General features: G+C 56.5%; 1 protein-coding gene across 1 annotated transcript in view; it reads right to left on the minus strand.

Annotated features, from left to right (window-relative positions):
- The window catches only part of MTCL2 (microtubule crosslinking factor 2), a gene marked incomplete at its 5' end in the record, with an annotated part of 65,486 nt that extends 46,243 nt beyond the window's left edge, over positions 1-19,243 (minus strand). The window contains one exon of the mRNA XM_082669489.1: positions 18,569-19,243. Within this exon, the coding sequence (XP_082525615.1) occupies positions 18,569-19,243 (675 nt within the window). The remainder of the gene's footprint in view (positions 1-18,568) is intronic.
- Between the last annotated feature and the right edge of the window lie 2,198 nt (positions 19,244-21,441).

A 21,441-nucleotide genomic window follows, 5' to 3' on the forward strand; every position in this document is an offset into this window, starting at 1 on the left:
CTGCCCTTAGTGTGATTGAACGGATTAAATAAAATTGTACACTAAAAAGAGAAACCGATGGGCTTCCCTGGTGGCGCAGTGGTTGAGAGTCCGCAGGCCGATGCAGGGGACACGGGTTCGTGCCCCGGTCCGGGAAGATCCCACATGCCGCGGAGCGGCTGGGCCCGTGAGCCATGGCCGCTGAGCCTGCGCGTCCAGAGCCTGTGCTCCGCAACGGGAGAGGCCACAACAGTGAGAGGCCCACGTACCGCAAAAGAAAAAAAAAAAAAAAAAAAGAGAAACCGAGTCACAGGAGATGAATGACCTGCCAAAGGCATCCCAAAGGAGTCACAGAAAGCACCTAGAAATGGTGCTGATGGGAAAGCGGGGTGGGTCCAAGAAGCAAACAAACCAACCACTGTGCAGGTTCTGGAGAGGGACCACATCTGGAGAGCTGGGTTCACCAGCCCTCTGAGCCTCCCTTTCCCCAAAGAAAATGGGTGGCTCCCTACGGAGGAATGGCCTGCGGTTCCCAGCGCCCCTGAGACTGGATGGGTTGGCTTAATTCAGGGTTAGGAAGTGGCACCTTCAGGCTGGTTTTTAGTATGAAAGTTCATGGAGGTTTTTATATCCATCTGCACCCAGTTACTCCTGGGACTATTTCTCAAATGGTTATGAACACAGGAAAGGAAGACAGAGGGGATGACAGGGTATCTGCTTCTCTCAACCACAACAGATACTGTCCCATTCCCACCAGCAACTGAAGGGTTTGATTCCCACCTGGCACCACAGCCTCGCTCCTAGTTGGGGGTGGGGGGGGGTGGTTCAGCAGCACCCCGCAAAGTGAATGATTCTGCCTACATCAAGCTGCAGAGGAATGGTCCCCTCATCAGGAACCCCACCTCTACCCCAATATATACACAGACGCAGCCTCCCCCACATGCCAAGCAGACAGAACTAAAAGTGGAGAAGGAGGAAGTGGGACAGTCAATGATCACACCAGTTAAAGGAATGAGGAAGTGAGGGGTCCACACGCATTTCAGCTGGCGAGATTAAGGGAGCATAAAGGAAACGGCACTAAGGAAGGGTGGGCCAGTTGGCTAAATCCAAGCTAAACCAGCCTCCAGATGGGCCTATGTCCAAATCCTCACCATACTATTTACAGAACATGTTGACAGGGAGGATTTGGGGGTCGGAGTGGACCCAAAGTGCAGGGTGAGCCAAAGGGAAGTGCAGGGGATGCACAAGCTAATGATGCTGGGCTACATTAAAAGATGTATGAGGGCTTCCCTGGTGGCGCAGTGGTTGAGAGTCCGCCTGCCGATGCAGGGGACACGGGTTCATGCCCCGGTCTGGGAAGATCCCACATGCCGCGGAGCGGCTGGGCCCGTGAGCCATGGCCATTGAGCCTGTGCGTCCGGAGCCTGTGCTTCGCAACGGGGGAGGCCACAACAGTGAGAGGCCCGCGTACCGCAAAAAAAAAAAAAAAAAAAAAAACGATGTATGACATTTAGATCATGGGAGGTGACAGCCCACAACACAGGACCACACCCAGGGCACTGGAGTCATTTTTGGCGACCGCTTATTTTTCTAACTTTTAAATAACTGATTTTTTCGGGACTTCCCTAGTAGTCCCGTGGTTAAGAAGCCGCCTTCCAATGCAGGGGATGCAGGTTCGATCCCTGGTTGGGGAACTAAGATTCCACATGCCGCGGGGCAATTAAACCCATGTGCCACAATTAGAGAGTCCGCGCACCGCAACTACTGAGGCCGCGCACTCTAGAGCCCGAGTGCCACAACTAGAGAGAAGCCCATGTGCCGCAACGAAGAGCCCGCGTGCGCAAAAAAAGAAAAGATCCTGCATGCTGCAACAAGGATCCCGCGTGCCGTAACTTAGACCCGATGCAGCCAAATAAATATTTTTTTTAAAAACTGATTTTTCTGTTTATAAAAATAAATGACGGGACTTCCCCGGTGGCGCAGTGGTTAAGAATCCACCTGCCAATGCAGGGGGCACAGGTTAGAGCCCTGGTCCGGGAAGATCCCACATGCCGCAGAGCAACTAAGCCCGTGCGCCACAGCTACTGAGCCTGCGCTCTAGAGCCCATGCGCCACAACTACTGAGCCCACGTGCCACTACTACTGAAGCCCGCGCACCTGGAGCCCATGCTCCGCAACAAGAGAAGCCACCGCAATGTGAAGCCCGTGAACCGCAACGAAGAGCAGCCCCCGCTCACTGCAACTGGAGAAAGCCTGCGTGCAGCAACGAAGACCCAACGCAGCCAAAAATAACTAAATAAATAAATTTTAAAAAATGTTAATCATAAAAAAAATTATTAAAAAAAGTAAATGACGGTCATAAAGACAGTTTTGGAAACAGAAAACATAAACCACTCATCATTCCTCCACCTGGTCTTGAATCACAGTGGTTCTCAAGGTGTGGTCCCTGGACCAGCAGCATTAGCAACACTGGTGGGGGACTTGCCAGAAATCCTCACGCCCTGACTGAGAACTCCTGAATCCGAAACCCTGGAAATGGGGGCCCCCGAGTGACTCTAATGCAGGGTGTTTCCTTCCAGTCTTTTTTTTTTTTTTTTAAATTTATTTTTTGGCTGCGTTGGGTCTTCTTTGCTGCATGCAGGCTTTCTCTAGTTGCGGCTAGTGGGGGCTACTCTTCGTTGCGGTGCACGGGCTTCACACTGCGGTGGCTTCTCTTGTTTCGGAGCACGGGCTCTAGGCACACAGGCTTCGGTAGTTGTGGCTCACAGGCTCTAGAGCTCAGTCTCAGTGGTTGTGGCGCAAGGGCTTAGTTGTTCCACGGCGTGTGGGATCTTCCCGGACCAGGGCTCGAACCTGCGTCCCCTGCATTGGCAGGCAGGTTCTTAACCATTGCGCCACCAGGGAAGTCCCTTCCTTCCAGTCTCTTTCCTTAAATGGGCAAGAGTCACATGTCTCAGCACACAAGTCCTCAGCCCAGAGCCTGGCACAGAGCGGGGTCTCAATAAGCATCTATTGAAGAAGTGAATGAATGAATGACCTTTCTCACATGAGCAGCTGTCTCTCCAGGCCTGCCCTTCACCACAGTCCATTTCTGCAAATGCAGGATGTTGCATTCATGCCAGCTCCATCTCTCCGTGGAGGCCAAGGGGGGCCCAGGCCTCTCGGGGGCTTGTCCCAGCTGCAGGCAGAATGCGGTCAGCCCCTCCTGGCACCGTCCACGTGAGAGGGTGAGTCCACAAAGGCTGAATTGTGGCCCGCACGCCTGGGTCTGCTGGGATGTGTGCAGCAGAAGCTGAGCTTTCGGGGTCTGAGGTGGGGGCTGGGAAAGGGGCTGCTGGGACATGGGGAGGGGGCTGAAGGTAGGACTCTGCTTCCCTCCAGAGGTTCTTGGACCTCACTGAGCCTCCCAGTCTCCCAGGACTTCATCCAGGGTCTGATCCAACCGAGGGAGCTGGTAGGGAATCGCCAGCGGGTAGTGGGTGGGGAGCTCATGCTTCCCTTCAAAGACAGCTCAGTAGGGCTTCCCTGGTGGCGCAATGGCTAAGAGTCCGCCTGCCAATGCAGGGGACGTGGGTTTGAGCCCTGGTCCGGGAAGATCCCACGTGACACGGAACAACTAAGCCCTCGTGCCATAACTACTGAGTCTGTGCTCTAGAGCCCTCAAGCCACAACTACTGAAGCCCGCGTGCCACAACTACTGAAGCCCGTACGCCTAGAGCCCGTGCTCCACAACAAGAGAAGCCACCACAATGAGAAGCCCGTGCACGGCAACAAAGAGTAGCCCCCGCTCGCCGCAACTAGAGAAGAGCCCGTGTGCAGCAACAAAGACCAAACGCAGCCAAAAATTTTTTAAAAATTAATTAATTAAAAAAAAAGTTTCCTCCTTAAAAAAAAAAAAAAAAAGACAGCTCAGTGTCCGCTGAGCCTCTCACCCCAGCCGCGGGGAAATGCGGAGAGAGGGGGCCAACACCACTGAACTACGCCAGCCCAGTGGCTATACAACAAGGTTGTCGGAGACCCCCCAACGTTGGTGGGGCAACCCAGACTTCATCCCCCACTGCAGACAGGAAGAGGCCACACTGCCCAGCAGTGCCCACCTCAGAGCCCAGGGGCCCCCGATTCTCAAACCGCACCCCCCCGCCACAGTCAGAAAGTCTGGACTGAAGAAGCTGAGCAAAGGTGCTCAGATGAGGCACAGCCTGCCAGGCCTCCAAACCCATCCCCTCCGGCCTCTCCTTCAAGGAAACCTCTCCTCGCCTTGAAGCTTAACCTGATTATTTAACCTGGACTGAGAACGGGGAGTGGAGCGGGGAGGACGGGGGACAAGATCGGGCACCCACGCTGCTGCCAGGGTAGTCAGCCTTTCCCTTTACAGAGAATGTTTATTTTGCTCTGATTATAGAGGTAATACCTGTTTATTGGAAAAAAAAAAAAAAGCAGATAGCTTTCTATCTCCTCCACTTTCCCACTGGTCTCTGCGTTAGGTACAAGCTTCTTACCCTGGAATCTGAGCACACCCCTCTTCCACCGCCCCCACCCCCACCCCGGGTCTCCTCCCCACTTCTGTCTTGCCTCTGCCCTCCATGTCCAGGTACACCACGACGAAGAAATAGCCACCACCTATCGGGAAGCTCACTAATTACCAGGCCCAGTCCAAGCACAGTATGTGCACAATAGTTTGACCCCTTACCAGCTCTGTGAGGTAGGTAGGGAAAATGTTCCCACTTTGCAGATGAGGAAACTGAGGCTCAGAAGTTTTCCAGAGCTGCTCAAGCAAAGGAGCGGTGGAGCTGGAATCCAAATAAGCCCTGTAACCCTGGGCCAGTGCATCTTAACTGTGTGTTCTACTCCCAGGGTTGCTTGAGCTATTCCCTCTGCTAGAGAGCCTTTGCCAGGCTAACTGCTAACTTTCTCATCCTTCCAGAGTATTCCCTCCTCCCCCAATCTGATTCAAACCCCACGCTCTGAACTCCATTCTTCTTGTGCTAACAACTTGAGGTCGCATTTGCTCGTCTTCAAGTCTATCTTCCCCAGGAGCTGGCGGGGAGGGCAGGTGCTGGGTCTGACTCGTGTCTGGTCCCCAGCACAGCCCTGGACAGGACATGGGACGGAGCAGGCACCCGTCACTGTCTATGGGTGGGCAGATGAATGAATGAAAGGAGTATGGCTTCTGCCCTGCCCGGCCTCTCTCACAGCCCAGAGGACAGGCCCTCCTGATCCCAGCCCCAGGTCAGCTGCAAAGAGTCAGGGAGAGCCTAGGCTGCTCCAGGGCTGGCCTCAGACCCCCATGCCACCTCAGGAGGATGGGCAGGGTCTCTCGAACCTCAGCTCACCCACCCACTCCCTGCCCACAAGTACACCTCTGTCCATCCTCCCTCACATCCTCTAATGACCCATGAGGTCAGCCTGCAGGAATCAGCCTCTCAGGGGCAGACCCGCTCCCTGAAATGCATTGGTTCCCAGGAATCCTGAGGGAATTGGCCAGGAAGAGTCTTTTGGTCCACGCTGGGCCGGAGGGCCAGACATGAGCTCACACTACCGCTAATAATAGCGTGGCATTGCATGGCAGCACGGGGCTTCACAGTTTACAAAGACATTCCATGTGAGTCATCTCACGGGTCCTCACAGAAGCCCCATGGACAGGCAGGACAGGAATCACCATCTCTGTTCTAGAGGCAAAGAACTGCAGAGGAGCACAGGGGAGGTGGGCTGTGTCCAGGGTCACACAGAGACACCTCCAAGCGGGACTTGGGTTGCAGACTTCACGCTCTTTCACCTGCACCAGAATGCAGGGAGTCCATGAACTTGGATGGGAAGGGAAAAAAAAATCACGTCTTTACTTTCACTAATGCTAACTAAAAATTAACGTTTCCTTCTATTCTGGACAAGCCACGGTTGTATCAGCAGTACTTACAGTTTCGGCACCAAAAGAAACCACAGATATTTTCATATCCCATAACAGCTGTTGCAGAAATGTCAGAGTATTGTATACACTCATCAGTACTTTGAAATTACAGTAGTTAACAGACCTGTTTCCAGATCTTATGAGTTAATAAACACACATATTACTATATCATAATTTAAAAATATACTTTGATAACTATATTTCAATATGCTTGCTTTCCTTTATATTTTGTTTCAAACATTTAAAAACATTATTCTGAGAATTACTCTCGGCACATGGCGCAAAATAAGATGGAGTCTGTGTTCCCTCTGGAGCCGCCTCATCTGTGGGGTCTGGGTCGCCACCCCAGACCCTTGCTCTCCACCATCAGGGCATAAAGCTGGTGAAGCAGAGCTCCGCTTTCGCGCCACATTTAAAATGTTCCAGGAGGGACGTCCCTGGTGGCGCAGTGGTTAAGAATCCGCCTGCCAATGCAGGGGACACGGGTTCGAGCCCTGGTCCGGGAAGATCCCACATGCCGCGGAGCAACTAAGCCCGTGCGCCACAACCACTTAGCCTGCGCTCTAGAGCCCGCGAGCCACAACTACTGAGCCCCAGAGCCACAAATACTGAAGCCCGCACACCTGGAGCCCGTGCTCCGCAACAAGAGAAGCCCCCGCGATGAGAAGCCCGCGCACTGCAATGAAGAGTAGCCCCCGCTCGCCACCGCTAGAGGAAAGCCCGCGCACGGCAATAAAGACCCAACGCAGCCAAAATAAATAAATAAAAATAAGATTTAAATAAATAAATAAAGTGTTCCAGGGAATTCCATGGCAGTCCAGTGGTTAGGACTCAGTGCTTCCACTGCCATGGACCCCGGTTCGACTCCGGGTGGGGGAACTAAGCTCCTGGAGGCCTTTCGGTGCAGCCAAAACAAAATAAAATGTTCCAGGAAAGAATGCTTTCTTCAGGAAACCTACAGGAATGTAAGATGATTAATCTCTGCACAATGAGGACAGAAGGGGGCGGGGGTGAGATGTGGGGCTACTGGAACACTCGCAGTGACTCCAGATGCCTGGGTCTGATGGAACTGGTCTGGAAAAGTAGATGGTGAGGTCTCCCGACCCATGGGGCTGGAGGTGAAAGCGACCAAACACGAAGCCCCTCTGCAGAAACACAGCAAGCAGCAATGGGTGGGCGAGCCTCAGCAACAGCTCCCAGCTGGCCCACAGGGGACAGGAGGCTCCTGAAGGCGTGAGGAGGCAGCCTCTCACCAGCCACCAAGGAAGAGACTGTTCCAGCGCAGAGGTCCCCTGGCCAACTCCCTCCTAAGAGAATCAGCCCCCACAGGGCTAGGGTGGACCCTGGGAGGGGCCTGTTCACCCAGTGTCCCCAGGGAGCTCTGATCTGGGCCCTGCACACCACATTCTAGAAACCCTGGGATACTAAGGCTAGGTCAGGAGCAGGGAGCCGGGGTCTCAGCCCACCCAGCTCCAACGGGGACTCTGCACTGCCTGGGCCTCCTTCCATTCTGCATCTGTCTCCCACCTCCTCACTGCTCCACCTCAAATGCCACCTCCACCAAGAAGCCTCCCTGGCTACCTCGGAGCACAGCCGTTTTGTATGAACAATTAGTGAGTATCTCTGGTGGGCCCGATTCATCACCAAATCACTGGATTTAGTCCCCATGATGGTCAGTCTGCTCCCCACTAATCTGTTCTTCACTTAGTACATGGAGTGATTTTTTGTAAACTGTTACTCTCCTGTTTAAAACCCTCCAACAATCGCCAAAATCTGGAAACAACCTAAATGTTCCTCAACTGGTGAATGGCTAAATGGTGGTACATCCATATAATGGAATACAACTCGGCAAGAAAAAGGAAGGAAACGCCAATACCCACAACCACGTGATCGGAGCCCAAACGCATTATACTAAGTGAAGGAAGTCAGACTCCGTTGGCTACGTACTGTATTAAGCCATTTCCATGACACTCTGGAACAGGCAAGACTACAGGGACAGGAAACAGATCAGCGGTTGCCAGGGGCTGGGGGAGGAGGGAGGAACTGACTACAAAGGGGCACGGGGGAATTTTGGAGGTCGATGGTTCTCTGTCTTGATTGTGGTGGTGGTTAACAGAGCTGTGTGCATTTGTCAAAACTCATTTCACGGTATGTAAATCACCGGACTTGAAAGCAAAACAGAAGGCTGATCCTGCCTACCTGTCCATCTTCATCTCCCCCCATTCCTCCTCTTGTTGGCCACACTCTAGCCACTCGGGTCTTCTCCCCGCAGCCAGAAGACACCTTGCCTGTCCTACCTCTAAGCCTCTGCCTGGATTCCCCTCCCCTGCATCTCCCACTACCGGCTCCCCGTCCTGCTTGAAGCCTCCACTTAAATGCCACCTCCTCAGAGAAGCCTTCCAGACCCTTCTAAGCCCACTGTGTTCATCTCAACCCCGTGTTTCTTTCAAGGAGCGTATCACAGGTCCCAGCCCAACTGCGTCCCTGCCCAATTTCAAACCTTACCCAAATTTATCACCTCCTGCCCAGCTTCTACGGACCCAACCCATCAATGGGCAACAGACCCAGGAAGAATGACAGCTGAGCTAAGGGACCCAGAACCTTCACTCTGCGGGAGCCTCTGCCTGGCCTGCCTTCTCCCACACCACCCTGCCCCCCACGGTCCCTCCCTCAGGCCAAAGTCCAGGCTGCCTGCCCATCTGCCACCCTGGCTCTGGCCCGGGCCACTCACCCTAGCCCGGAAGGGCTGACCTGCAGTTTGGGCCAGCAGTGGCCACAAGGGCGGCATGCCAGACCCCCGAGAGGCCAGGGCAGCCATCTGCTGTCCCTTCTGCCTGTCCTCCAGGGTGTGTCAAGGCTCCAGATGAGATCTTCACACTTGGACCCCAAGGAGGGCAGAAGGCTCTGCAGAGCTCCACTTTCCTCCCAGCTCAAAAGCCAAGACTGTGGGAGTAGCAGCAGGCAGAGGGGAACCCAGAGACACCATCCCTTCACAAGCAGGGACACTGAGGCCTAGAGAGGGACTGGGGACAACCCCATAGTTCCCCAGACTGAACAGAGTCAAGCAGGGAGGGACTCGGGGTTCCTGCCTCCCAGCTTAGCCTCATTGCCTGGAGGCTGGGCTCTAGTTTTAGGGGAGTCAGGGTCAAGGGTCCTGGAAGAGGAGGGCCAGGACCCCAGCCAGGCACGGCCATGCTACACAATGCCCCCTCCCACTGGCATGGAGGCTGCCTGGTCCCAGTGACACACAGAGTCATGAGGGAAGACAGGGTCCTGAACTTACCTCTCCAACAGCAATAAACAGTAACAGGCACGGAGCTCACTGAGCACTCCTCCTGTGCCACGCACGTGCCAGGTAGCACACACTACCTCACTGCATCCCCAGCCACCCCACTGACTGGTGAGGAACTGAGGTCAGAAAGGTCTACTCGAGGTCACAGTTCAATGGCACAGCCAGGATTTGAGTCCAATTTGAGCTCCAGTAAATGAGACTAGACAGTCTCTATAATGGGACAACAGTGAGAATCGTAATAGCTAACGTTTACAAGGGTTTACCATGTGCCAGACACCTGGCTGAGATCTGAGTGAATGTCCGTTATCTCAATGACAGTCCCTTTGAGGAAAGTGCTATTACTTTATGCCCATTTTACAGATAAGTAAACAGAGGCTCAGGAAGATGAAGGCTCCAAAGGCAATCAGGAGTGAGCCTCCCAGATGTGGCACAGCTCTGTGCGTGAGACCACAGACACTCTCTCTGGTGGGGAGCTGTGTGTGTGTGTGCGTGTGTGGAAGGGGTGGGCAGGGAGGAGATGCCCGGAGAACACTGCCCACCAAGGCCAGGCCTGGCTTGTCACTGCCCCATTCCAGGCCTCACCCGCCAGAGCAGGGAGACCTCTGCAGTCCCTGATGCCTCTGGGGAAGGCACTCACAGCGGGGACACCCGACAGCATCCCTCCTGTCCTTTCTCTGTTGACAGGAAGGAAGGCAGCTTTTGGATCTGGATGTGTTTAAAACATCCCCCAAAGGGCCTCTGGGCCACAGCCAAATCTCTGAGCAAAGAGCATCACGAGATCCCAGTCCTTCTGCCTCTTGCCACTTGCAGGCTGTGTGACCTCTGGCAAGCCCTTTAACCTCTCTGAGCCTCAGTTTACTTACACTTGTGTGAAAGGAAGGGGTTAAGTCCCACCCTGGTAAGATCCCTGCCCTCATGCAGAGCGCATAGGGGGAGGGGCTGGAGTGAAACCTGTAATTATCCAATTAATAATCTAATTACTGTAGAGGTAAATGCCCCAAAGGAGCCTATAGGAAGCCCCTTCGTGTCTAACACAGGAGCCTGGCCTGGAGCTGAACACATGAAGGTGGAGGAGGAAACCAAGGGAGGCGGGAGGGAACTACAGTAAAAAGGCCCCCGCAGTGGGAAGAATGCAGGGATAGAGGCTTGGGGTGCATGGAGCGCTCAGAACTGGGGTGGAGCAGGGGTGAGGTGAGGCTGAGAAAGGCAGGACCACACAGGCCACCCAGGCAACTGGGCAGGGCCCAGGAGGGGTGTGGAGGGGAGAGGCTGATGCAACTGACCCAGAAGATCCCATGTGGATCTGGGGCAAAACCACGGGAAAGATGTTTAACTGGTCCAGCCTAGCCACAGGACCCAAAACAGTTTTTCTATTGGAGCCCGAGCTTCTCTTTGCGGTGCAGGCCATGGGAGATTATTCACCCCAGTCTTAGAATGTGGGACCCCAAAGGCAGCCCTCCATCAGCAAAGGAGTATCAGCATCCCCATTTTACAGAGGAGGAGACTGAAGCTTATAAAGGCAAAGCTCATAGAGGAAAAGGCGGAACCAGGATTCAAGCCCAGGTGGGCTCGGCTCTAGACCACAGTGCTCTTCACCACCTTGGACCCCAGAGAAGGGAAAGGCTGGCCTGCTGCTCTCACCTTCTCTGACTCCCTGCCATTCCTCAGGGAGGTCAGTGCCATCCGCTGACCTGTGGGCCTCCAGTGAATGCCAGGGCCAGCCTGGCCCAGAACACCCCAGCGTCTCTAGCTCTTTCCCCACCCCAGCTCCAAGTTCCTTCTGGCACCAGAAGGAAGAGAATGTGACTGCAGATGAGGTCACGCCTATGGGGCATCCGGGGCAATGACCTTAGTAATAACCTTGGCTGCTGGTCAGGCCTCTGCTTAGAACTTAGCCGAGCCCCTCCCCTGGGGAACTCTCTCTGCCCCAGAGGCTACACAGGACATGGGGATCCCTCCCTTCTGCTGTGCCCAGGACAGTGCTGGATGTGCCATATACCCGAATACTAATCCTCCCAAGTGCTCTGCAAGAAAGGGATTAAGTTCCCATTTTACAGATAGGAAGACTGAGGCTTGATGGGGGGGGCCTTGCACATGGGGTTCATGTACAGGGAGGAGGTGACAAAGCAAGGTTTGGCCCCAGACCTGATCCCAAAGGTGGAATTTGTCCACCTTCCTCCCGAGAGGCCCTGGGGCCTTGTGTCCGGTGCTACAGACACATGGAAAGGAGGCAGCTCCTAGCTCTGCTATAGGTCAACACGGCCCCCTCCCAGCAAGGTGTTCACAATGCCTCGGCTCAGTTCGGCATCCAGTGCCCTTCCCCAGCAGGCCCAACTCCCCTTCCCAGCCTCTCCCTCACCACTGCCACCCCCAACTCCCTCCAGCTCTTCTGTTTTAAGCCTGCAGCCGGCCTGCAGCCCACCTGCAGACCCTGATCACTGCCTTTCCTTCAACCATGCAACAAATATTTATTGAGTCCCTATGATGTGCCAGGCACGGTTCCAGCAGCTGGACACAGAGGCAGTCATTCAAGGCTAACGCCTCAACTCTAATGCCTCCTCCTCCAGGAAGTCTTCCAGGTCCCTCCTCTGAGTGCCCACATGTCCTCCAACCTTCTCTATCCTGGCCTCCTTTTCCCAGGCAGAATCAGGCACCCTTTAGGGATGGCAGTGGCATGGCCCTCCACAGTCCCCAGCAAAGGGGGAGGGGGAGGAGGCGGGAGATGAGGGCAAGCAGGAAATTCCAAGGAAATTAGAAGGGAGTTGCCCCTGGGCGCTGGCAGGCCTGACAATTGCTCCATTTCACTCAGCTCATTGGGCCCAGGCCCAAGTGCTGCGTGTCCGGGGCCTGAGGGCCTTTGGTGCCTCTTCTCCACCTTGGTGACCTGCCAGCCCCTTATCTGCCTACATACCACTCAGCCCCAGCCAGGCTCCTAGGACCCCCAGATCCAGAAGACTGCAAAGTCAAGCCCCGGCCACACTCCTCACTGTTCCCAGCAGCCTAGTGGAACGAAGCCTCGTGGAGGAGCTAAAAACAGTAGTTTGTACACATGAGCTCCAGGGAGACACGGGCCAGGATTTCCTGCGTTTCTGTGTAGCTGAAGTGTCACAGCCAGTTTGCGTGTGTGTGTGCGTCTGGGGAACCTGGTCTGTGGGTCTTTGGCTCCCGTTAGCAAATGCTACAGGCCTGACATCTGAGTGCCCTGTGCTCGTGTCCTGCTTCTATGTACGTGGCTACATGTCTTGCTCATGCGTGTCTCTTGGGTGTGTGTCTGTGAGCCCCAGGTGTGCAAGGACCTCTGCTGCTTGCTCTCTGTGGAAGAGGCAGCGGGGGTGGCTGGGTGATGAGCTGTGTCTGTGCCCGCTGGGCAGGGGCGTATCCGTGGATTTCCGCGGATGCGAGCACCTGTGTGTAATGACTCTGTGTGGGTTTGTGTGTGCGCCCGCATATGCGTGTGTGCTTCCGATATGTCTGAGGGTGTCTCCAGGGTGTGTCCATCTCTGGGACATGGCCAAGTGTGTCTGGGGGTGTGTAAGGGTGTGTTTCTGAGCCAGCAGTCTCCTAGGTGGTGTGAGTCTCTGTTGTGTCTGTTTGATAACTGCGGGTGTGATGAGACAGGAGGTGGTGTATCTTGCATGGGTTTGTGTACTTCTCTGAGCAGGTATCCTCCCTGATAAGTCTGGAGGTGTGCTTCTGCAAACAGACAGCACAAGCATGTCCCTGGATGTGTACGTGAGACGTGTGAGTAGTCGTGGATCTCTGAGCACACGCTGTGACTATGTGTACCTGTGTTTCTGTGTGCAAGAAAGAGTGTGCCCAGGGACACAGGCCAAACCCCTCGGTAAGGAATGCTGGGAGCCCTGGTAGCTTCGTGGTCCCCCTAAGGCCTCAGCAGCAGCCACTTCACCTTCTGCATCTCATTCTCCATCTCGCTGGAGCTGCCCCCCGCCCCCCATGACAGGCGACCAGCTAAGGATCCTTAAAGACCCAGTTCTCAGAGCAGCTTCTTTCAGGCCACCTCTCAGCTGCCACAGGGAGGGCTGGGACTAGCCAGGAGCGTTGCTGACCATGGTGACCACTCCTCTCCCCCCCACAGTGACAGATATACTGGAGTCCTCCCCCTATAGCTCCCAGGAACTGAGAGCTTCACAACTTGTGGGTTACTGCCCCAGACACCTGGCACAGGGCCTAGAAGCAGGTATGGGAATGGTGACAACCAAGACAGGCACTAACATTTACTGTGCACTCGATCTATATCATCACTCGGAAAAGGGCCCCCATGACCCTGGGGCAGACATGCTTACCTCCCATTTTTCAGAAGGAAAACCAGACTCTGAAAGACTGAGAATCTCACCCAGAGTCACAAAGCTTATAACTGGCAACACCAGGTGAGAACCCTGCTCTGTGAAACTTGGAGGCACAAGCCGCCTCTGGGAGAGGGTGGAAGAGAGCCTGGGGAAGGGAGCTCCTTGGGGTTGTCTAGTGAGGTTCCCAAGTATACCAGCTGTGTAATCTCGGGCACATTACATAACCTCTCGGTTTCCTCATCTGTCAAATGGGTCTGACATCAGAACCCTCCACACAGGATTGCTGTGAGGACTAAAGGACTTACTTAACCCAGAGCCTGGCACACTGGAAATGATCTAATTGTTGATAGCATTTGTGAGCAAGTACCACAGAAGGCGGGGGATCAGTGGTCTGGGGGTGTCCAGGCCAGCTCTAACATTCCAGCACTCTGGATTCCAACCTAACCATTATCTAACCCTTAAGTCTCGATCCAAACCCCCATCACTTCCTCCAAGACCTCAGATCCCTGGTCCCAATCACACTTTCTACTGGTGCAGGGTCATGTACACACACGCAGGCACATGTCCCCCGCTCACCGCCTGCAGGCTCCAGGTCCTCGGCCCCAGCAGATGTCATTCTCTACTTGCTCCCAACAAGTCTTAGCCTGGAGCCCTGCACACAACAGAATTCCTCTCAACAATTTATGTCCCAGACTAGACACGCTGTTAGCAACCACAAGCTCATGCTCCAGTCGGACTGTAGAAAGAACAGGACCCAGGGTTAGACCAACCAGGTTGGAATCCTGGCTGTGTGACCAGGAGCCTCCATTTGCCCAAGTGTACAATGGGAACTGGAGGGGAATTAGATGCTTCCTCTGGGCCCTTCTGGCTGACATCTAGATTGGCTACACTTCAAACACTCACACGTAGACCCTCCAAGGAGGTGGGGAGGCCTCGCTTCATGAAGCCCACTCAGCATGGAATGTGATCACTCCTTCCTGCCCTCCTCGGAGCAGCTCCTGATTTATCAACATCCTAAAGCTAGGGGAATCCACCCTCCTGGCTTCTCCCAGCTCCCTCAAGAATGAAGGCTTTGACATCCTAACTGCTCATTGGCTAACAATAATAACAGTTCCCTAAACGATGCGGGGTTTCGGGCTTCCCTGGTGGCACGGTGGTTGAGAGTCCGCCTGCCGATGCAGGGGACACGGGTTCGTGCCCCGGTCTGGGAAGATCCCACATGCCGCGGAGCGGCTGGGCCCGTGAGCCATGGCCGCTGAGCCTGCGCGTCCGGAGCCTGTGCTCCGCAACGGGAGAGGCCACAACAGTGAGAGGCCTCCGTACCGCAAAAAAAAAAAAAAAAAAAAGATGCGGGATTTCACTGCTTGCAAAATGTCTTATCTATTCACACCTCCCTGATTCCTGAAAACAATCCTATGAAGTTGCCCAGGCAGGTTCCATCATCTTCATTTTATAGATTAAAAAAAAAAAAAAAAAAGAGCTCAGAGAGGCCAAGTGACTTGCTCATGGCCACACAGTAAACAGCAGAGTCAGGTCTCTAGACCAGGTCTTTGGGCTCCAACGCTCAGATTCTTCCATCCACACCAGGTGGGTTCCCAGCATGTCCTCAAAAGGTGCATGGGCAACAGTTAGTGGTGATGGGGAGATGGAAGACTTCAGACCACCAGGGTTTTGAAGGTCAAACAGTCCATGTGTCTGCCCTGCAGCCAAAGCTGTCTCTTAGAATCCTGGAACCTTAAAAGTTAATAACCTTCAGACTTCCTTGGCTGAGGTCAGGCAACTCAACTACAGCCTCCACATAAATATCCTCCTCAAGTAATCACAACCACCACATTTCGTGCCGTTTACCAGCTGCTTTCCACAAACCCCATGTCTTTATCCAACATGCAAGGTTGAATAACTCTGAATAACTCAACGGACAGCAAGCTCACTCCCTTCTCTGTAGCAGCTCCTTCTGTCGTCTCACTGAGAGAGAGCTGCCCCATTTCCACTTTTTCCACTCGGGCCCCAGAGTAAGCCTCATGCCACAGGAGATCTGCCGTCACCCGCAAGGTCTTCCCCAGTTGATGGTTCCCAGGGCCGCCCGCCAGCTGGGCGGTGAGCTCGAGCAGGGCCCCACTGGACTCAGTGGGACTCAGCCCAAGGCAGCACGAGGCCTGCTGGGAACACACTGGGGATCTGAAGTCCTTCTCCTGGTAACTCAGATCCTGCATCTTAGAAGCAAAGTGGCCCAGAGGGGCAGGAAACACATCAAGAGTACAAGGTACTCTTACTCCAAGCCTGGCTGCCTGGAGAACTGGCTCTGGGACCTGGAACAAGTCCCCTCCCCGCTGTGGCCACAGTTTACCCATCTGTAGAATGAACAAAACAACACCTCCCGTAACAGCCTCTACATCTATGGCCCACATTCAGGGCTCTAGATTTTCATCTTGCCTCTGTGAGGCTGGCAGCTGGAGAGAAGTTCAGGGACTGACCCATGTATACACAGTGTAACTGCACAATCTGGTCCTGCTCTCCTCTCCATCCAATCTCCTTCCTCTCTCCAGCCTTGGCACTGATCCTCGAAATCCACGAGCTTTTTCCTACTTCCCTGGGCCTGGAATGGTCTTACTCCAGCTCCTTATTCAGCTGGCGCCATCTCATCCTTCAGCCCCTGGCTACCCTTAGCACCCCCAGCCCCAGCTTCATGTGCTCTCGGCACACTGTGTCCTTCCCCACCCTTATCACGATCCGTACTGTGACGTAGTGTATGACTTGTTTAATCCCAGTCTCCCCCACTAGATGAACAGCTCCATGAAAACAGACACTTCGTCCTCGCCCATGGCCGTCTCCTCAGATCTGCTCTAGTGTCTGGTACACAGTAGGCCTTAAATAAGTAGTTGGTGAATGAATGAACGAGGGGCCGGGACTGCGTCAGGTGGGGAGGAGGATCTATTCTGCCCCCATGGAGTCCACAGGAGAACATGATAAGCGCCCACAGAAATGTGTCTCATACCACCTGAGAACAGCAGTGATCGAAATTACCCTCATCTGAGGCTCGCTACATGCCAGGCGCTCTAGTGGTGTTTGCACACATAACTCATTTAACCCTTAAGGCTGGAAGACGTGTGATGTCCCTTTATACAACGAGGAAACTGAGGTCCAGAGACATTAAGTAACTGGCCCAAGATCACACAGCCAAGAAGGCACAGACCCCAGATCTAACAGTGGCCTAAGACCTGCACGTGAAGCCAGAAACACTGCGTGAATGGGGGAAATTGAGGCTGCACCCTGACCCAGGCAGTGGGAGGTCCCCAGCCTGGCCCTGGCCCCTGTGAGACCTTAGGCTCAATCCCCAGGCTTCTGGAACTATTTTCCATCTTAACAGTCATGGGTGGCTCATAGGGACTCCAGAGCTCCGCCTGCTGACTTCCTGGAATGAACAGGAGCCCACAGGGGTGGGTGCGTGAGACCCTAAAGCAGAGCTCTATGGCCCATCTTCCCTTGCCAAGGGGAGCAGTTGGGGCCAGGAGGCAGGAGTGAGGAGCTCGGGGTCCAAGTTTAGAGCAGCTCAGGCAAGGAGTACTGGAAGCAGCTCAGAGCACCAACTGGGCAGGGCCAGGCCTCCTTCTGGCTTGTCTCCCTCCTCTTACCCCCCCTCCACTTGTCTTCTCCTCACCACTGGCTTTTGAATACTATAGGAGCTGACTGAACCTCTGATTGTCAACAGCAAATGGGGTCTTTAGGAAGGCTTACCCTCTCAATTAACAGATGAGAAAACTAAGCCCTGGCCTGAGGAAAGGTTAGAGGCTAAAGGGGGAGATTATTCTGATTCAGACAGACCCTGTCCTTCTATTCTATTTAGTGACAACAGTCACTAAACGTACGCTGGATAGCAGATGCTGGGGAAAATAGGGAAGGGGAAACACAGTTAAGTAAGATCTTACAGACTCTAATGAGAGAGAAACCCTTTTGGCCAGAAGAGCTACAATGCGAAGCTAAGTGCTGCTGGGCAGACGTAAATTAGCAGAGTGCCGTGAACTCGGCGGCTCCTGGCCAGGGGTGCTCTGGGTACTGTGCCAGGACATCAACTAATAAGAGTAGGTACATTTCAGCCTCTTCCAAACCACGCCCAGCCAGTGGTGGCAGAACCCATGAAGCTTCCCAGGCCAATATCGACACACAGGGCTGGGCTGTCCCTAAAGCTGCCTCGGTGCCAGGCAGTGGGCAGACAGAGCCTGGCCTGCACCCAGCAGGTGCTAATGTCCACTGAAAGCGTGAAGGCCAAGCCTGCTCTCCCGGGGAAACTCTCAGGTCCCCACTGCGCCCCCCCAGAGGAAAGGCCCCTTTCAGATGTCAGTTTCCCTCCTCTCACTGGCAACATGGGAAGGAGATGGGCACTGCCGTGGGGCACCAGTGCAGCTGCTGCGTGCACAGGGCCTGTCCCAAACTGGGCAGAAGACAATACCCTGGGATTTAGGAAGCTGCCTCTGAACCGGTTCTCCCACGACATCATCCTCCCAGGCTGTGGGACCGTTAGGGCGGAAGTCGGACTCTAGCCAAGGGGATGTTCCCAGATGTCAATGCTTTCAAACCGGACCCGCCCTGAAAGGCAGGCAGGGACAGGCCTGAGCCAGGAAAGCCCTGGGTAGAGACTCAGGATGGTGTTCTGGCCTCTCCTTGGCAGGGGATGGCCACAGGTCTCCCTGGCAGCACCGCACAGCAGTGCCTGTCCCAGAAAGGAGAGCCGCCAGAGGCCTAGCCTCTGGCTTGGGGGTGGAGGCTCCGAGCAGCTGCATCAGAGGTCCAGCCCCTCGCTGAGTACCCACCCCCATCCCAAGTACCGCATCTAGGCATCCTCCAAAGTACTTTTCTCAAGCTCCCCTTCCCAAATCAGGGTCCTTTGGGCAGTCTCCTCTTCCAGGTTCCTTCCTCAGGAGACGGTGTCCCAGATACAACAGGAAGCGGGATGTGAGGGAGCCCCTGAGGGTTTAGGCCCCTTTCCCAGTTCGTGCGGTGGGACAGCGGGCCGGCTGGTGCCTCAGGCCGGTGGGGCTGACACCCGCGCCTCCCCGCGGCCTCCCTTTCCCGCACCAGCGCCCTCACCTTGAGATAGTCGTTTTCTGAGCGCAGCTCCTCCAGCTCTCGCACGAAGCCGCCGGGCCCGCAGTCCAGCATCTCCTCGGTGAGGTCGGAGAAGGCGAGCGAGGCACTGAGTGGCAGGCGGCTGCTCCCCACCGACGACGCGGCCACCGACGGCTCCTCGGGGGAGGCGGGGGGCCGCGGAGGCTGTTGTGCGGACGGCGCAGGCTGGGACGGCTGCCCGGTGCGGGCCCCCGCCGGGCCCCCGGCCGCCGACTCAGCGTCGCTGCTCAGCGCCAGCTCCAGGCCCAGCAGGCGCGCCTCCTCCGACGCGCAGTCCGACACCTCCGAGCTGCTGTCGGTGAGGCTGGGCGGCGGTGGCGGCGGTCGCGGCCCGGTACCCGGGCGCGGACGGCCCTTGGCGCGGACCCCAGTGCGGACACCGGCCACCCGGGTCCCTGAGCCCCGCGCCCCGGACGCCACCGCACGCCCCTTCTTGTCGGGCCGCGCCGAGGACGCGGCGCTGCAGGCGGCCGCTGAGCCCGGGCCTGGGCCGCGGCGGCCCTTGGCCAGCGACCAGCCGGCCACGTCCTTGGGCCGGGCCGGCGACGGCGCGCGGTGGCTCTTCTTCCTCTCCGGAGCGGGAGCAGGCGGGGGGCCGCAGCCCCGAGCCGGGGACTCCCCCGCCGGCACCTCCATCGCGGCCTCCCTCGGCCTTAGCGAGCGGCGCGCATGGCCCGGGCCCGCCCGGCCTCCGCGCCCCGTGGGAGGCTCCTGGCGCCCCTCCGGCCGCTGGGGCCGCGGCTCCTCTCGGCCCACCTCAGCCCCCCGGCTGCGCTCCGGCCCCGACCCCCGCCGTACTGTCTCTCCGCTGCCCTGGGCTCGGAGAGACCGGCCCGATCGCCTCCAGGCGCCCCGGCTCCGGCTCCGGCTCCGCCCGGCGCCCGCCCCTTCGGCCTCGCCGCGCCCCCGGAGCGCGCCCGGGCCCCGGCTGCCTGCACGCCGATCGCTCTCTCGGGCTCCGAGTCCGGCTGCGGCCCGGGCCCCGGCTCCGCCCGGCGCGGCCCGCCCCCCGCGCAGCCCCGCCAGCTCCCCGCCCAGCCGCCTCGGCTCGGGGGCGCGCGGCTCCGCGAACAAAAGGCGGACGCGGCGGGAGCGGCAGGGAGGGACACAGGCAGCGAGCGAGGGAGGGATCTGCGAAGCAACAGCGACCCCCTCGAGGGTCAGGCGGGCCGGGGCCGCTGTGGCCCGGACTCCCTTCCCCTCCGCTCCGCCGCCGCCCCCTCCCCTGCTGGCCTGGGGAACGCACCCGGCGGAGGCGCCCCTGCTCCCCTCGTCCGCGCAGGGGTCGCGCGAGCGGCGAGAGGGGGGACTCCTAGGCAGAGGCCGGGTGGACCTCAGATCGCGGGAGCCAGCATCCATATACACGCCGAGCACCTCGCCCCTCGAGGCTGTGCAGAGCGTGCGCGAACTCCGCCCCCCTGAACCTCGCAGAGCAAGACCGATTATCCCAATGTACAGATGGGTAAACTGAAGCCAAGGGAAGACAGGCGATCAGCCCACGGTTAGCGGCAGAGCCGGGATGGAAGCCAGACCTCGCGCCTCCAGGGCGTGCTCCGCATCTTCTGGCTTGGCTTCCCTCTCACAGTCGTGGGGAGCGTCGGGCCCTGGGTGCATGCCCGGCTCTGCACGCCGTGAGCGGCTTGTGATCCCAGGCGTACTCCCTCCTCCCCTGACCCCGGTCTCAGGTTCTGCGGGGCTAAAATGGAGGCGACCCGTTCTCAGGAGTCAGACCAGCGAATGCTTTGGGAATAGGTTTTGGCTCCGGTGGGGGCTGGTCCGAGCTGGACACGGTTGCCCTGATCCCCACACGTCCCCCACAGGAACAACTCCGGATAACCCCGGAGCCCCGGCTCTTGTGGGTGTCGTTTCTTTCCTTCCAGAACTGTGCTCCTGTGTTGTTGATTTTCCCTTGTGTCTGTCACGCCTTCCCCGCCCCCGCTCCTCGCTGCTACTTCCCATCGCCACCGAGCCGCAGCTGGGCAGAGCCACTTGAAGTCCTTTGGCTGCCCGGCAGGCAGGCGCTCACTCTCCGGGTAGCACCCCCTGGCGGGCTTGGGGGGCAAGGCTGGTGTTTACCGGTCTGCAGCCTCTTCTTCCTCCCTCTATTCCCCTTCCTTTCCTTTTCCTCCTCCTTCTCCCCCTTTCCTCCTTCCGTTTCCATTTCTCTCTTTCCCTCCTCTTCCTTTTCCCCCAAACCTGTTGCTTCACCTCCTCCTGCCCTTGACACACAGCTGGCTCAGGTCCACTCTGTTTCTGTGCCACCTGCGCCGCAGCGGTGAATACACTCCTGGGGTATGCCCTCTCCCAGTGGCACGGCTTCATCCCCATCTAGGTGTGTCTAGGTGTGTAAGTGCCCCCTCTATCCTCGGATCCTTCCTCTGGGTGCCCCCCACGGAGCCAGGTAAGGAACAGGGCCACTCAGCAGGTTCTCTGCAAACACTTCTTCAGGGGCATTTCCACCCACATCCTGGCAAGGCACCTGCTCCCCTGCCCCCACTAACTGTCCACTCACCCAGACCAGGCACCAGGCGGGACCCTGAGGGACACAGTGGTGGACTTGTCAATGGTGAGTTCCCGACCTCATGGAGCACACAGTAAAGCGAGGAGATGAGCCACAATAGACTCACCACAAACAGTGTGGCATGGCATTTCACAGGGGCAAGGGCCAGGGTAAGCCCTCCTGCTTCCCGGGCCTCAGAAGACACCACTTAGTTTAGTCTGATGTAACAGATGACAGGGTCCTTCTAGCTCTGATGTCCCCGTTTCTTGTAGACTGGTTCTGGCCTGGCACAGAGAGATGCTGTGTGGCTCTCGGAAATTGTTTACCCTCTCTG

The sequence above is a fragment of the Grampus griseus genome, assembly GCF_964374135.1.
Source record: "Grampus griseus genome assembly, chromosome: 14".
NCBI classification, from domain to species: domain Eukaryota; kingdom Metazoa; phylum Chordata; class Mammalia; order Artiodactyla; family Delphinidae; genus Grampus; species Grampus griseus.